Source organism: Dipodomys ordii, unplaced genomic scaffold (assembly GCF_000151885.1).
Source record: "Dipodomys ordii isolate 6190 unplaced genomic scaffold, Dord_2.0 Scaffold68, whole genome shotgun sequence".
Classification (NCBI taxonomy): Eukaryota; Metazoa; Chordata; class Mammalia; order Rodentia; family Heteromyidae; genus Dipodomys; species Dipodomys ordii.
Window position 1 is genome coordinate 5569502 of NW_012267284.1, and position 13807 is coordinate 5583308.

Here is a 13807-nt window from a genome sequence, read left to right on the forward strand (position 1 = left end):
TCTCTCCTGCCCGGGCTGGCTTTGAACCGTGATCCTCAGATCTCAGCCTCCTGAGTAGCTAGGATTACAGGCGTGAGCCACCAGCGCCCGGCCAGTCTTTCTTTTTTGATACTGGTCCTGGGGCTTGAACTCAAAGCCTGGGGGCTGTCCCTGAGCTTTTCTGCCTATACTCTAAACTTGAGCTATAGTTCCAATTTCTAGCCTTTTATTGGTTAGAGATAAGAGTCACATGGACTCTCCTGCCCATGCTAGCTTCAAACAAGCATCCTCCTAAGCAGCTAGGATTGCAGGTGTGAGCCACAGGTGGCCGGCCTGTCTTTTTTTTTGGTCATGGGGCAGTCTGAACTCTAGGCCTAGGCGCTGTCCTTCAGCTCTTCATCTCAAGGCTCTATCACTTGAGCCACAGCACCACTTCCAGCTTTTTCTGCTTATGTGGTTCTGAACCCAGGGCCTCATACATGCAAGGCAAGCACTCTACCACTGAGCCACCTTCCCAGCCCTGTCTGGTATTTTTGTTTGTTACTTTGAGATAAGAGTATTTTTATTTTTTGGGTCCGGTCGTGGGGCCTGAACTCTGGGCCTGGGCGCTGTCCCTCAGCTCTTCAGCTCAAGGCTAGCACTCTACCACTTGAGCCACAGCGCCACTTCCGGCTTTTTTCTTATGTGGTGCTGAGGAATCGAACCCAGGGCCTCGAGCATGCAAGGCAAGTGCTCTACCACTGAGCCACCTTCCCAGCCCAGATAAGAGTATTTTTGTTTGTTACTTTGAGATAGAGTCCTGTGGCTTTTCTGCCTAGGCTGGCTTTGAACCTCAAGCTCCTAGGTTGTTAGGATTAAAGGCATGAGCCTTTGGTACTCAGCTAGCCACAGTCTTAAAGAGAACAAAGCTGAAGAACTCACATTTCCTGGTTATAAAGTAGACTAAAACAATGCTGATCAGCACAGTGTGGTACAAAATAAAACAGGGTTCAATCTTCGGTATCTCCAATAAAAGAAAACCTGTCAAATAATGGCATTTGCAGGGAGATGGATGGAGTTAGAAGGAATCATGTTGAGCGAGGAAAGCCAAGAGCAAAGAGACAAACGGTACATGGTCTCCCTGATAAGTGGATGCTAAGTCCAAAATGTTAGGTGATATGACAAAACTAACAGGACTTAAGAAACAAAGAACTCCCACTCATCTGGTCGTACCACTACTAAATATCCCCATGCTGCTGATCACATGTATGGTGTATAACATGTGTACACCGTTATATGTTATAGACTGTGATAGACAATTTGCTCCAGGAAAGTTAGAATGAACTTGTGACTTTAAATGAGCATCATTATTCCACAATACTGTGAAATTCGGGAAATTATGTAATCACTTAATCACAATAAAAAAAAATAAAGGCTATTGTTCATCAAAAAAAAAAAAGAAAACCTGTCTATGAGATGGGACCAATGCCTGGGCCTCAGGTCACTTAGAGATGGGCCTCACAACTTCACAACAGTGGTTGTCATTTGGTGGTTTATGACAATCCTTTTCCTGACTCCTATTGATGGGAAACAGGTTCCCAGCATCCTGTCACTTCCTCTTGGTACTAGGCATGAAAACATTGGGTATGGTGGTGCACATCTATAATACCAGCACATAGGAGGCTGAGGCAAGAGGACCTAGGCAAGCCTGAGATGTACTCTCAAAAAACCTGAAAAAGGTACAGTGAAGGAACTGACTGTAGAATAAAAACTGCAAAGGCCTGCTGTGGATGCACAACCCTCACAGCAACAGAGAAGAGCATTCGTCCCCAAACTAACTTCTGCTCTCTCCTAGGGATGAATTTAATATCAAAGTTCTTCAGGCTTTTGTCGAGCTCCACGAGTTTGCTGATCTCAACCTTGTACAGGCCTTAAGGTGAGTGCTTGACGCACACTGCATGTAGAGTGGACAGACGCCATGAGGCCTTGCTCCAACCCCAGTGGGAACCGCATCCCTGTACTCCCAGCCCTAGGCAGGGAAAGATGGCCCTGCACCATCGCCCTGCACCCTGCCTGTTATTTCCTCGCTGTCCTTCACTTGGGTTACCACTCAGCCATTCACCCCCATCTGCTGTGAGCCCTGTCTTGCCCACTTACCATCAAGTGCCCACAGTGCAAGGCAGGGACTCCTGCTGGTCCAGGCTGCCCTCCTCATCACCCTCCTTGTCACCTTCCTTGTCATTGACTCTCAGACTCTCACGCTGCCCTCCCTGGGGCTCGAGCCACTGGTCCTGCAGTCTTGAGAGGATGCATTCTTGTCTTCTTGTCCTCTTGGCATCCTGGCATCCTGATGTTGTCACTGGCGCTGGCTGTTGACCCTGAGCCACCTTCCAGCATGGGAAAAGGCGGCAGGGACAGGCCTCTGGCGGCTCCTGGCCTGCTCTGGCAGTGCAGGTAGTAGCCAGGTCTGGTCTGGTCATTGTCAGGCCTCTTCCTTGTCTCCAGGCTGGCGTGCATGGCCTGTTTTCTCACAGCCTTGCTTCAGCTGAAGCCATCAGCAACCTTCCAGGCTGTGGTAGATGTGATGCTCAGCCACACAGGGTTGCAAAGTAACTTAGAAGCTCTGGTCCATATTACTACGTTCTGTTCCTGAGGGCTGTACACCCAAAGAAAAGCACAGGCCTGGGGGGGTTCCCCACCAGGGCATGGATGGTGCTGCCATCACCACTGTGGTGTTGCTTCTTTTGGCCAGGTTCTGGAGCCAGGCATTAGGAGCTGAGAGGCTCCTAATAAACCCTGCAGATTGAAATCTGGCCCAGCCGCACACGAGGGAGGCAGGGAGCGGCCACCGTGGCCTTGCTCCTGCGGATGGGCTGTGCCTGGCCCAGCCCATCTGTTGTCCCTCTGCCCTGGGGCCTGTCCTGAGCATGAGGAGGAGGAGCGCAGGCAGCAGTGCTCCATGTTCCACAGAGCTCCTGCTGTGGGCAAAGGGAGAGGAAAAAAAGTGTCTATGGGTTGTCAGAAGATGATGGTTGCTGTGGAAACAGCATGAGTCTGGAGAAGGGGAGGGGGCTACAGGCTGGTAGGAGGGGACTGGGTGGGTCAGGGCTGCCCGATGGGGCCATCAGGACCCCAGCCTAAGGATTGAGTGCCTGTCAGGAGAGTGAGGACACTGCGGATGGCCCAGGCCCCTGCACCTGCTGTGGGTGGGAAGAGCGTGTAGTGAACAGCAGACAGAGGGGTGCAGTGAGGGACAGCGGTGTCTGGGTCAGTTGGCCTTGAGAGTGGGGGGAGAGTAGCAGGTGATTCCAAAGCTGTCTGGTGGGGGGTGGGAAGGGGTCCAGGGAAGAGGAGGATGAGAAAGGGGCAGTGGCCTCCCTTGCGAACCTCTGCTGACCTCGGGTCTCACCTCTGCCCTTATTCTGTGCCAAAGCCACTGCAGCACCGGCCATCCCCAGGTTGCTGGTGTGAAGCCTGGCTGGCCACAGGGACCAGCAGGAACAGGACAGCAAAGGAAGGGCAGGGGCTGGCGCAGGGCTGTGGTTTAAGGTGAGGAGGGCAGACAAGGAGGACCTGCTGAGAGGGACATCTGAGGACAGGAGCATCTGCATGCTGGGGCCTGGGGCAGGGGTGCGTCTGCCCTGTGAGGTAGCAGCAGACCCTGGCTACGGTTGGGATCAGGGGTGCCGGCAGGCCTTGCTGTGTGGGTGAGTGTCCTCAGAGGGGGGCGTGGCTCTTGCCATCTCTAGGCTGTGGCAGCCATGGTGATGTTGGCAGGGCTCTGGTAACATCAGACCTGGTCCCCATCTGACCTGGCATAGGCTGGGGTTGCCCTTATGGCCGGGGCAGGGGGTGGAGTAAGAGCAAGGAGACATCTGAAAGGCCATCTTAATGGATGAGGCCTGCTTGCCAACCCTGAGCCCCTCCTTCCCTCGGCTACAGTGCAGGGTGTAGGCTGCCCCCACCCCTGGCTGCTGCTGAAGGGCTACGCTGTCTCCGCAGGCAGTTCCTGTGGAGCTTCCGGCTGCCGGGAGAGGCGCAGAAGATAGACCGCATGATGGAGGCCTTCGCAGCACGCTACTGCCTCTGCAACCCCGGCGTCTTCCAGTCCACAGGTGGGCCATGGGACCAGGGCAGTGGGCAAGGCGGCATGGCATGCTGCGAGGGTTTCCTGTTGCCCCTGATCGCCACTGAAAATAGATGTCCTCTGGCCCTTACAGACACCTGCTACGTGCTGTCCTTCGCCATCATCATGCTCAACACCAGCCTGCACAACCACAACGTGCGGGACAAGCCCACGGCCGAGCGCTTCATCACCATGAACCGTGGCATCAATGAGGGCGGAGACCTCCCCGAGGAGCTGCTGAGGGTGAGTCTGGACTGGATTAAGGCGGGCCAAACCCACTGAGAGTGGGCAGGGCTGGCGCTTCCTGGCCTCCCTGCTGATCTTGTTCTTGCTTGTTCTGTCCAGGGGAGACGCAAAGACAGGATAGCTGCTCTTCCTCCATTAGAGCCCTGAACTTGCTGCTCTTTTCCCTTCTAGAACTTGTATGAAAGTATTAAGAATGAACCATTTAAGATCCCGGAGGATGATGGGAACGACCTGACGCACACGTTCTTTAACCCGGACCGGGAAGGCTGGCTCCTGAAGCTGGGTGAGCCTGGTTGTGGGGGACCTGTGCTCATGCCTGCCCCAGCCCCGCAGCGCACATCCCACGGAGCTCCTCCCTGGCTCCTTGTAGCCACGGCCCCTAGTCACAAGCAGACATGTTAAAAAGGAAACACAGTTAAGCCAGAGTCTGCTCTCTGCAGTGCGCGTGTTCCCGCACGGTGGCCACATCCCTACGCCACAGCACACGCAGACATTGCGCCACCAGGCCCTGGAAGCTGCCGAGTTAGCGCCCACGTAAATAGGGCGGTGCTGCACCTTTATCTCCAAAGAACCTTCGTGCCTTTCTCTTGGTGTGGCTGTGATTTTGACGAATGGTTTAAATGTGCCTTCTTGTTGTTTTCCTTCTGCCTGTGGCTCCCACCTTTCTGTTCTGTGCCGGGCTGTCCCTGCCTGTCCTGCGTTAGGAGGTAGGTACCCAGTGGCTTCCTCCCTCCCCAGCAGTTCACTCCTCTCCGTTTCTCTCCCTCACCTTGGTGTGTGTGAAGCTCCGGTCTGTGGCTGCCATTCATCTGATCCATTTGGCTTTGGGCTTGTAGGGGTCAGCGTCGTGCATGGTGCGGTGTGCGTGGCACCCACCCCCAGGGCAGGGCCTAGGGCACACTTCCCTCCCCACCCCATTTCACATGCTGAGGTGTGAGGCAGCAGACTATCCCCATGCTCCAGACTAGAGTGCGTGGGGCTGGTCCTCACCAGTGACAATGGTTTGTTTGCAGTTGGGATAATTTGGACAATTTTTAGGGTGTTGCCTTGTATTAACATAATCTCCAGAGCCCTGAGGGCTGCGCATTGTCCAGGTGGCGGAGTACAGGCATGAAAACTCTAGGACTGGAGTTTCACTGATTGAATTTCTTATTTTCATCTAGGGAGCATGTGGCATGGTGACAATGTGACAGGCCTTAGCTGACAGGGCAGGACACACCACGTCTGCCATTGCACTGAAGCTCTTCAAATTGCGCCACTGAGTTTTTTACTTTTGTAGGTTTTTTCCCTCTGGTGGTACTATGCCTCCTGCTTGCTAGGCAGGAGCTGTGCCTCCTGAGCTGTGCCTCCAGTCCTTCTGTATTTTACTTTTGAGATAGGGTCTCACACTTGTTCCTTGAGCTGGCCTCAAACTCCAGGTCCTATTCTACCTTCCAAGTAGCTGGAATCGCAGGTATGTGTCACCACTCCTGGCTCGGCCATTGCTGTGTGGCTTTCCTCTGGCTGTGCCAAGGAGTATGCTGGTTCCTGACCTATCAACCTCATACGTAGTCCTGGACTCGAATGCTAAAATTCCAGGCACTGCCCTCAGCCAGGCTAAGCAGGGAACCAGCTACCTTCCTCCTGGCTCCTGTGTTGTTATTTAAGGGACCATAGCACTGCCGGGCTGTGTGGCAATTTATGTGGCCTTTGGGCTAGTAGGGAGGAAGATCCTGAAATCAAGAGTGCATGAAATGAAGGCACAGACAGGTTGCATTTTTCTAACCTGTTTTCTGGTGGGGCAGACAATCAGAACGCAGGATAAGTGCGTAGTTGGCCTGGTTCCTGAGTCTCAGCTCAGTGAGCATCTGGAGACCATGGTCTGCAGTCTTCCCTATACCCGCTCAACAAGCTGGTGCTGACCACACAGTGGCTTGGGTTCCCAGAGGCCAAAAGCACATCCGAAGTCACAGGCCACCGCCAGGGGGCCCTACTCTTGCTAGCATACAGGGCCCCTCCCAGCACAGTGGGCAGGCGCAGCCAGAACACATGCCAGCAGGTGTGCAGAATGGGTGGACTTGGCTCCAAGCACGCGCCAGGGTGGGAGCCACCTTGCTTGCTTGAACTCCTTCCATAATGTAGGGTAGTGCATGTGGTGCCCTAGGGCCAGGCACATGGCTGGAACATGTACACAGCAGCTCCAGGCCTTATGACTGAATCATAGGAGATGGTAGATGTGAAGCATTCTTGGAAGAAAAGGCATGTGTGGGCACATGTGGGCCTCCCATACCCCAGAGCAGCAGTGGGGATGGATCGCGGACACACAGTGTGCAAGGAACCTGGCTGCTGTCCACAGGGGTGGGAAGATGACCAGCGGTGGGGGTCCAGATGACCCCCTCAGTCTGGTGCCCACAGCCCCAGTCCAGGGACTCCTCTGGCCCTGGAGGCTGGCACTGGGAGCAGAGGGATGGGAATCCAGGTGCAGAGCCTAAGTCCTTCTCCCATCTGTCCTCATCCTTGGCAGCTATGCCTCCATGTAGAGGCCTGGCAGAGCTCATAGGGGTCCTGATTGGCCCCCCAGGAGCTGTGTGGGGGTCTCACAGGACACATGGAGGCCCCAGCAGCCTTGGCTGAGGGGAGCAGCTGGCACTTCGGGCATTTGAGCAATGGACACTGGGCCGCAGAGGGTTCCAGTGCAGCTGGCAGGGGATGGTGTGTTCTGGGGTCTCTGAAGAAGGCTAGGGCCCAGAGGCAGCGCGGTGCACCTGCTGTCAGCTGATTCTGTCACCGTCTGGGGCCTGGGAAGGGTGCCCAGAAGACCTGATATGTCCCCTGATCTTGGGATGTTGGGGTAAAGAGCTTCTCTCTGCCCTATTGCCCTGTAGAATGAGGCCCCTGGCGGGCCTGGCCCAGCACTCCAACAGGTGCAAGCAGAGCTTGGCCATGGCCAGGAGAGCCAGCGGGAAAGAGATGTTGTTCCACCCTGAGGCCCAGCAAAGGCCCTGTGGCGGGAGTGCGTGATTTGGGTGGTAAGGATGCAGGGAGGCGCTGAGGTGGCTGTGGAAGTGCATCGGGGCTCTCGGGGGACGTAGCCAGTCAGACATTCTGGGGCTTGGGCGGGGCGCTGTGCGGGAAGAGGCAGGCACGGGACCGCTGGCACTCAGGTGCCTCCCCCCGCACTTAGGCCATCAGATGGTGAGGGAGAAGGGGTTCCCAGTGGGGTTCTGTCTTTGTCTCCTCATCTGGGGTCTGAGAAGCTCCTGCCTCAGCCCTGCCCTCCAGAGCCCATCCCCACTCGCAGCGCCTGTGTGCCTCTGTGACCCAGCTGCAATGGCCAGGTCTCCTGCGTGATGGGTGGAGGATGCCCGGCCTGAGCACCTTCAGGGCCAGCTATGAGCCTGCACCCACCCAGCCCCAGGCAGCATCTGGGTCTTACCGGAGCATCTTCTCTTTTTGTTTATGTTTTGGTTGTCCTGGTAGAAGTGTGAGGCAGCCATTGAAGTCAGTGAGGGTGGGAGATTTTATTTCCATAGTGGAGAGAGTAGGAACTCGTGTGTGTGTGTGTGTGTGTGTGTATGTGTGTTTGTGTGTGTGTGTGTGTGTGTGTGTGTGTGTGTGTGTGTGTGTGTGTGGAGAGTAGGAACTCGTGTGTGTGTGTGTGTGTGTGTGTGTGTGGAGAGAGTAGGAACTCGTGTGTGTGTGTGTGTGTGTGTGTACGTACAGGGTGTGCTGCTGATCTCCTTAGAAGACTAATTGAATCTAACAATTCCCTGAGCCGGGGGTAATTGACTCTGATGGATCCCAGGGCTGTGCAGCGTCCCAGTAATGCGCTAACAGCCCCAACATAACCAGATCAAGCCCTGGGTGAGCTGGCACTGACTCCATCATGTTGTCATTTCACGGGGAAATTACGCCCATCCATTCCGACTAACCTTCCAGGAAGCAGAGAGGAGCACGTGATCTGGGTGGCCCGGAGCGGACTCTGGGGGGGCCGGGTGGGGGTGCATGTGGGCCCCACAGCACACCCACCACGCAGCTTGGCCAGACCTTTGCTAGCTGCTGTCTGAGTCATGAGCAGTTTCACGAGGAACCCCAGTTCTAAGCTGGGCTCCTGTGGCCTTGCAGAAGGTGTAGTGGGTGATTTGTGGGGTCCTGGGCCCCCTCGGGCTCTGGCCATACCCAGCTCCTGCCTCATGGGGCTCTTCTGCTTGTAGGCGGCCGTGTGAAGACCTGGAAGCGGCGCTGGTTCATCCTGACCGACAACTGCCTCTACTACTTCGAGTACACCACAGTAAGTGTGGCTCGCAAGGGCCCCTCGTGACGAGGGACCCCGGGACCCTGCACACTTCTCCCTCTTTTTCTCATAGGACAAGGAGCCCAGGGGCATCATCCCACTGGAGAATCTCAGCATCCGGGAGGTGGAAGACCCACGGAAACCTGTAAGTGGCATCCCTTGGTGAAGTCCTTTCCATCCATGTGGCCAGCAAGGCCTTGCTGGGCAGGCAGTGATCGCCTCTCCTCCTCCCCCCCCCCCCACTCAGAACTGCTTTGAGCTATACAACCCCAGCCACAAAGGGCAGGTGATCAAGGCCTGCAAGACAGAGGCAGACGGCAGGGTGGTAGAGGGGAACCACGTGGTGTACCGGATCTCTGCGCCGAGCCCGGAGGAGAAGGAGGAGTGGATGAAGTCCATCAAGTGAGTAAGGCCCCACAGGGGTGGGCAGGTTCTGGTAAGATTCCCCTCCTCCCCTCACCTTCTGTCCTCTGCTTCCACAGAGCCAGCATCAGCAGGGACCCCTTCTATGACATGCTGGCAACAAGGAAAAGGAGGATCGCCAATAAGAAATAGTCTTCCAGGCACAGCAGGTAAACGTCAGGACCCGAACCCACAGCAGGCTGAAGGCCTCCCTGACACCCCAGCCACCTCACAGGTGGACTGGGCCAGGAGCTGAAGATCCCGCACAGCCCCCATGGCTCCCAGAACAGCCAGCTGTGGAGGGGACTGGGGACCCCTAAGGCTTCATGCTATGGTTTGGGGTGTGGTCAGCTGCCAGCCCTACCTTCCTGCCACGGTCTTGCTGCCCACTGCTGCTGAGAGTACCACCCTCTGCCTGGTCAGCAGCGGTGCCTGCAGCGGCGACCGGCCACGGGAAGCTGCACGGACACACACCTGCCTCGCTCACAGCCAGAACCTGTTTGCACCAGTCATGCCACATCTGCCCACTAGGCAGTGCTAGCCATTCCAGAAGCCGCCGTTTTATATCTAATGGGAAAGGAAAAGCTACCACTTTTTTATTCAGATTTTTTTTCTCAGATATATAGGATTATAGCTTTTATATGCCTTTTTATAATCTGAAATTATAATGAAATACTTTCTAACAGTAGTATTTTTAGAATGGCAGCTATAAATCTAACTCCTGGACACAAGTATATACTGTGCACAGGAAAACCCACACGTGCAGTTCCTGGCGGGAGCGAGGGGAGGGGTTCCTCCCTCCCCTGGGCACCTGGGGAGCTGCTGCCCTACCTGGCTATAGCAGGAAGGGAAGAAGGCACTGGGTACCCAGAGGACCTGTGCACTTGCCCTTGCCACCTCCCCTCATGGGCTTCTCCAAAGCCAAATAGGACGGCTTGTTACCCTGTAACTGCTGAATCCGGGAAATGGAGCCGATGCCCTGGACATAGGCCATCCACGTTGAACCGCATGAAATGGCTGACCTCCATCGGCCTCCACCTTCGTTTCATGCGGCTCAACTGCACTTGTGGGTGAAATTGGATTTTGACTTTTGTCACTATTTCAAACCTTCAGCAAGATGTTTGCTCCCACGTCGCAGTTGGAAGTAATGTAACGAGCACATATTCAGGGAACTGGAAAAAAGCCCACCCTTGGGCAGAGCCATGTTGCCAGGTGTCATCTCCCTTACGAGGTGGGGAAGAGCAGGCTGCATCTGGAGGGATGGCATTGGGCGCCACATCTGTGCCAGGGTGGATTTGTGAAGCACCACAGCCCGCAGCTTGTCCAGGCTTCCGCATATGCAAATAGTTGCAGACACACGCTGCGGATGCCTCTGCCAGGTGGACCTGTGGGTGAAGGCCAGGGCCATTGTGTGATTGGTACAAGGCAAGGTTGGGAGTCTTTTATGCCCTATGCATAATACATAGAACCCCACCCTTACCTCACCCCCATCCCCCAGGCTTGGGGGGTTGGCAGTGGCTGCCTACCCATGTGCAAGCACGCCTGGAACTTGCTCCCCCTGGAGGTCATTTGTGTTGTGCAAAATGCAAGTCCAGGAAGCAAGTCCCCAGACCCAGTGCACTTAGGTAGAACAAGACCTGCCTGACATGGTGTAGCTTCATCATGCTAGACCGCACAGGCCCAAGTCTGAGGCTCCATCTACATTGAGCTTATTCTCAATCACCTAAGCTTTACTGATACCTCAAATCTGAAACCAGTGTTTGAGCAGGGCAAGATGGATTCCTCACGCTGCCTGGCAGCTGCTTGTGCAACTTGGCCTCCAGTCCTCCATGCACGAGCGCCGCCCCGCCCTGCCTGGACCAATGCCACCCTGTGCCATCTAACCTGGGTATGGCCCTGGGGGTGGAGCTCGTGTGTCAGGTGTTAGAACAGGGAGCTTGGGTCACAGGATGGCAAATCTAATGCCACAGTCATCTGTGAGCAAGGCTTGCCTAACACCGTTCAGCAGGAGCAGTGCAGAAGGCCTGGTGCTCATAATTTAAGGAACTTGACCTCCAGGATGTTATATTTAGTCCCCCAATTCAGGTTTCGTTGTGACACTGTTAACCTAAGAGAGGCCAGCCGTTTCACCTCGTGTAGAGGCAGGGCTGGCAGGACTTACCCTTCTCTCCACCCGTGTCACTCAGTGCTTATCAGCCCACCCATACCTGGCCAAAGACAAATGGCAGCAGCCCTGGACGTAGTCCCACCAGCCAGCCTTGCTGGACCCTGGGCTGTGACAAGCAGCAGCATCAGGGACCAGAACTGTTGGGGCCATTTAATGTGGTTCCATGGAATCAAACAGATGACCACAGGGGAGGCCACCGCCTTCATGTCGTGTACAGCAATGCCTGTAGTTACAAGCGCATATGTCCACACACGTCTCTGCTAAGTTAGGTCTGTTATAGACCAGAAGCCACAGTTGTGATTTCTCATTTTCTTATGTTTTTTCTTAGAAAACATTTCTATTTACAATATAGTTAATATGTAGATACTGTACATATGTATTGATTTCTGGAGTGTTTGTTATTCAATGTATATATATATATATACTCCAACTTGCATGAAGAAATATTCTACTGATCTCAAAGTATCTATTGATATCAAAATATCTATTGATATTTTGTTGCTAAGTCAACAGTGAAATTGGAGGGTGTATGGCTGTGAAAACTATTGCAAATACTGTGTTCATGAAATAAAGATGAAAGCTATCGTTAAGCTGTAGATTGTCTGATCCGCTCTTTCCTGCATCCCTGGCATGCCTCTAGTCAGGGTGACAGTCCAAACAGAGTCCTGCAGGGGGCGGCACAGGAGCTCTGCAGGCCTTAAGAAAGGCATCAGTGAGACGTGGCTGTAAGCAAGTGGGGAAAACAGAAGAACAAGACACAAAATGTTTACTTTGCTGCCATTTATATACTATATAAATTTTACATGCTGTATATTTACAGTGGGGCTAGTGCTTTTTTAATCTTTAAAAAAACAAAGATCAAACTTTAGACATCTCTGAACAACACAAACTGTATTAAATACAGTTTTCCCCACTCCATCTCCTGATGCAGGACCAGTGAATTATAAGTGTATCACAGTTTGATAGCATATCCATATTAAAAATAAAATCACAGTATAATTTTTGTCTGTAACTAGAAACTTGAAGGGACCAAGCTGACAACTTAGACTCCAATATCATATAATCAGGACAAGAGACACTGTATAAAAAAAGTGTTATGTAATAAAAACATACTGCAGGCTTTACAAATAATGTTTGAATTATACATTCATAATGTAAATACTCATTATAATAACTGGTAATTGATTGGAATATTTTCACAAAGTTCGAAAGCAGAACTTGTCTATAAAATACACGTTCAAATCTTGAATACAACCAAAATATGAAGCAAATTAGTTTCTAGTATCAGACATTACAGAAAACAGACTGCCCTCGAAAGTCTAGTTGAGAGCTTGCAAATCTTTAAATAAGTCTTTAAATTAAATATGCACACTGTCGGTTTGTACTTTTAATAATTCCATGGTTTGTTTCCCGGTTGGTCTGCACCAGATGTCTAACGTGGAGGAACATTACATGAAATACAAGTAATCAACCTGAGTCTGTAATTAAGCAGCATTTGAGATGTTCTATTCCAGGGCATTATTTCAATGTGATTTATATACACGGTATTTTACAATGGTCAGCAGTTGTAGAAAGTGTTCATCCTTTTGGAATAAGGGCAATTAAGAAAAGGTAAAAACTAAAAAAAAAACTAAAAAAAAAAAAAACTAAAAAAAAAATTCTCCATGGTAAAATCTGTACAGTATTTACTAAAAGAAGCACCACGCAGTTTGAACAGAGTTATTCTCTAGGTTGATAATTTAAGCTGGGTTGGGGATGGCTTCTGTTGAACACATTGAATCTGAAAGACAAGAGGTGCATGTTAGTGCCGTAAGGGTGGCGGGGGATGGGCCTGCAGTCACCGTGAAGGAGCCAGCGAAGCGCCATCTGCTGGACCTGACTGGGCCCTGGCTCCCAGGGAGCCCAGCCCCTCAGCAAGAGAGAACACCTAGAGACAGAGCACTTGGAAATTGCCCTACCATGTCCTTTGCCAGTCTGAGGGAACAGACACACTCACTGGCCATGACTGCCTTTCAAAAGGCAGAAGGCTCCCTCTCCCAGTTCCCTCAGCATCCCTAGGCTGCGCACAATGGCCCTTGCCCTGGGTGGGGCTACTCTGCTCTGCTTTGCCACTCCCACGGCCCAGTCTAATGAGCCGGGGCCACTGTGCTGGAGCAGAAGGAAGGAGACAACTCATTCACTTGGGCCAGGGTCCCTGATGCCCTGTGTTCTCTTCACCCACATCCCCCTAGTGCTTCCACTAACTACATAGCAGAAGCAGAGAAGGGCTTACCGTAACTAGTGACGTTGTCTAAGGCCAAGTTTTCAATCACCTGGAAGGCAAAGGTTAGAAATAGATTTTAATGACTCTGCAAAATCTAACATCTGGGCTCTGTGGCCTCACCTATAACCCGAACCCACACAGTCACCTGAGATCAGTCTTTTTTTTTTTTTTGGTCAGTCGTGGGGCTTGAACTCTGGGCTTGGGCGCTGTCCCTGCGCTCTTCAGTTCAAGGCGAGCGCTCTACTGCTTTGAACCACAGTGCCACTTCCGGTTTTCTAGTGGTTTATTGGAGATAAGAATCTCACAGACTGGGGCTGGGAAGGTGGCTCAGTGGTAGAGCGCTTGCCTTGCATGCATGAGGCCCTGGGTTCG

General features: G+C 52.8%; 2 protein-coding genes across 2 annotated transcripts in view; one reads left to right on the forward strand and one right to left on the reverse strand.

The window, feature by feature from the left end:
- The window catches only part of Cyth3 (cytohesin 3), a 20137-nt gene extending 8371 nt beyond the window's left edge, over nt 1–11766 (forward strand). The window contains exons 5-12 of the mRNA XM_013023551.1: nt 1814–1894; nt 3961–4073; nt 4179–4327; nt 4502–4613; nt 8524–8600; nt 8677–8748; nt 8851–9005; nt 9086–11766. Coding sequence (XP_012879005.1) covers nt 1814–1894; nt 3961–4073; nt 4179–4327; nt 4502–4613; nt 8524–8600; nt 8677–8748; nt 8851–9005; nt 9086–9158 — 832 coding nt within the window. The 3' untranslated portion in view covers nt 9159–11766. The remainder of the gene's footprint in view (nt 1–1813; nt 1895–3960; nt 4074–4178; nt 4328–4501; nt 4614–8523; nt 8601–8676; nt 8749–8850; nt 9006–9085) is intronic.
- Nucleotides 11767–11942: 176 nt separating this feature from the next.
- Usp42 (ubiquitin specific peptidase 42) overlaps nt 11943–13807 on the reverse strand; it is a 39239-nt gene continuing 37374 nt past the window's right edge. Inside the window, exons 17-18 of the mRNA XM_013023398.1 lie at nt 13445–13484; nt 11943–12952 (exon numbers count right to left, since the gene is read on the reverse strand). Of these exons, the coding sequence (XP_012878852.1) occupies nt 13477–13484 (8 nt within the window). The 3' untranslated portion in view covers nt 11943–12952; nt 13445–13476. The remainder of the gene's footprint in view (nt 12953–13444; nt 13485–13807) is intronic.